At 52.5% G+C, this 3,093-nt stretch overlaps 1 protein-coding gene across 1 annotated transcript; it reads right to left on the bottom strand.

Annotated features, from left to right (window-relative positions):
- LOC8073664 lies at positions 495 to 2,099 on the bottom strand. Its single transcript, XM_021460634.1, has one exon. It carries the CDS (start codon positions 2,044 to 2,046, stop codon positions 661 to 663), a length of 1,386 nt encoding a protein of 461 aa, XP_021316309.1. The 5' UTR covers positions 2,047 to 2,099; the 3' UTR covers positions 495 to 660.

Genomic DNA, 3,093 nt, shown 5'->3' with positions numbered 1-3,093 from the left:
AGTGGTGATGACTTAGCTTGGTACATTGGTTAAGGTATCTTGGCTTAGAATTCTTTTGACTGCTGCCCAGTGAACTGTAGTTAGAGCATGAACAAACAAACACTAGTTGAGGTCTTTCTAAAGATCTGCCAAACAAAATAAGATAAAATGCATTTAAAGAAGATATGATCCACTGTTTGTCTTGCTGCACCAGATGTATATAGTTCAAATATACTCTCCTTCCACTTTTCTTTAAAATGACAACCCCTATATGATCAACTTTTCTTTAATCTTTTATAAAGATCTTGAGATGTAATGTAAAGTTCCATACACCTGAGATGCTACACGTCGATTTATATTTTTCCCCTTTATATGAAACTAAGAACTATAATTTATTTCATGATGACTTTGGCATCCATAATTTAAGACAATGACGGCAATAATTTGACAATGTTTTGGTCAAAAGAAAATAATTTGACAAATGTCCAATCCGGAGAGACTAGATTTCTCAGCTTAAACATGAAGTAAGAGAATTCAGTTCGACAAAGAGTAACCATTTGCCATGGAATAAACCTCTGGCAATAACAAGCTGCAAATATTCCAAAAGAAAATGCATTGCAGTGCCTACTACACTGAACATGTCTTATTCCCGGTTCCTTTTCATGTTTTGGCAGTAAATCACTAAACTTTTGCCGGTATATGAAGATGTCGTGCTCTCCACGGGCCGGTCGAATTCCACTGAACTGCTGCCAGCAGCACCTTCCTTCTCATGTCGACCTCGATCATCCATGCGTTTTGGTTCCCGCCGTGCCTCCCGCCGACCTTGAAGCAGACGACATCGGGGTTGTCCAAGCTCACGACGGGGGACTGCAGGTGCACACGCGGGAGGCCCTCATATCCCGGCATCGCCCAGAGCTCCTCGCAATCGAGGACACCGTCCTTCACCCATGCCATTGGCTCATCCATCGTCAGGGTCAGTGTCCAAGTGGTCACCGTGAAGGCAAAGCTGGAGCGCGGGCACGAGCTCCTCCCATGGCGACCGCAGCAGCAGCGGGGCTCGACGGCGACAAACCGCACAGCGCTAGGACCAGCAGCTCCCATGCTCTTGGATTCAGTCAGGGGAGGCAGGTCATTGGTGTAGTAGCTCGGATCATAGTACACAGGCAGACGTACGTGCCGCAGCTTAGGGCTCGCCTCTTCCGCCATGTCGCAGACGACGACACCTACATAGAAGCAGACCCCGCACAGGAACCTGTCACCCACAGGGATGGTCATGTCGGGGCCTGACAACGTCCCCATCAGCTCAACGCCATCTTCGTGAACGATGGGGACTGCACACTTGTGCTCCCACTCGCTCCTCCCGACACGAAGAACACAGAGGTTGGCGAGGTCCGGTCGGTCGTCGTGGTGCCCGGTGTCAAGCTGAGCCACCAGGAGGTCGTCCTCTCCTCGTCGCAGGACGCCGGTGTCTCCTTCGAGGAAGCGGCGGCGGCCGTACTTCCTGGGAAAGCTCAATTCCGGGAGTAGAGTCAGCGACGGCGGTCTCGTGCCGGTGCCTGCCCTGTACACGAAATGGTCGAACGTGAGCGGCATACCGCGGCCGTCACGCCGCTCCCGCCGCGTCATTCTCAATCGCAAGAGGATGGAGTCGCCGTGGGATGCGATGACAGCGAGTTCATGGTTCTTCTCGTCATCGGGCACGGTACCCGCGTAATCGTAGCAGAGGAAGGAGATCGCCGGCGGCGCCGTGAGGCGGAACGAGACGCGCAAGTGGTGCTGCCCCGTGGAGGTGCGGGACTCCGCCAGGGTTTCGTTGTGGTCTGCCATGGAGTCGTCGTCCTCCCTGAAGACCCTGCGGCAGCCACCGGGATTCAGCAGAACCCAGCTTGGATCTTTGGCGGAGGTGGCCGACGGAGAATCATCATCAGATGGCTCCCTTGGCTGAACCAAACTTGGGACGAGATGGATCGACCGCCGGCGTAGGCCGAGGGAACCACAGCCACCGCGTGTGAAGAGGCGCCTGGATCCATGGTGGCCACCCAGAGCAAGTCGTGTCACAAGATTCATACTCGCTGATAGGGATTGATCACCAATGGCGGATTGGCGGCTCTGCCTTCCAACGAGCTGAGCCCTAGCCCTAGCTGGGGTTAGGACTTAATAGGGATTAGTTGGGCTGGAAGCCACGACCAAAATATGAAGGAAATCGTCCAGCCCGTCTAAAGCTCTTAGCCCAAAGTCCCAAACAGTGTACGCTGGTCGGGGCCAGTTTCTGATTTCTTTCTCTCTCTCTCTTTTTTTCGAACTACAGTACCTACGCAAACACTTGTACACAGTGGCGAGCCCAGCATAAAAATGGAGGCAGGGCAAAATTGTGGACTATAAGATTTTGGATAAAAAAATTACACATTACACTACTATACAAATGATTTTGCAAGATGGTATCTTTTCATTAACAGAGGCGGTCACATAAGTTAATCACCACGGTTAATGACTACGATTAACCGAGGCGGGCAATTTTTATTTACCGAGGCAGGCACTTTTGCCCCCCTCCAAAATCGATTTACGAAGGCGGGCACCTTAAGACGACCTCCTTCAGAAATGAGTATATTTTTGGAGGCGGTCATTTTAAAGTGCCCGCCTCTATAAAACGGTTTTTTGGAGGCGGACACTCTATAAGGCCCGCCTTCAAAAATAGTGCCTCAACTTGCAGCCCACAAAAAGCCCATACCTACCTTTCTACAGGGTTCATATATAAGCAACACTTGTTAACCCTAGCCTCACATCTCCCCTCCCCTCCCAGCGCCTCCCTCCAAACCCGACATAGTGCGGTGCTCCTTTCCTCTCAGCACCTCCCTCCTGATCCCCACCTGACACAGAACGGCGCCGCTTCCTTTCCAGAGACAGCACGACGCCCCTCTCACTCTCCTCTTCCTCCGTCCGCAAGCAGTGGTGGTGGGCCAGGCGATGGCGACCCAGGCTAGCTACGGCAGGGCCATGGTGGATCTCGGTGCCCCTGTCTCCCCCACAGCGGCATCAGTGCGTGGTTCTCTGTGGTGGCGAGTCATGGAGCTCAATGGCCTTGCGGGCCCAGTCCGACTCTCTCCTCTTCGATGC

Source organism: Sorghum bicolor, chromosome 5 (assembly GCF_000003195.3).
Source record: "Sorghum bicolor cultivar BTx623 chromosome 5, Sorghum_bicolor_NCBIv3, whole genome shotgun sequence".
Taxonomy (NCBI): Eukaryota; Viridiplantae; Streptophyta; class Magnoliopsida; order Poales; family Poaceae; genus Sorghum; species Sorghum bicolor.
Note: the sequence above shows the minus strand (reverse complement) of the source record. Positions and strands in the feature narration are given on the sequence as shown.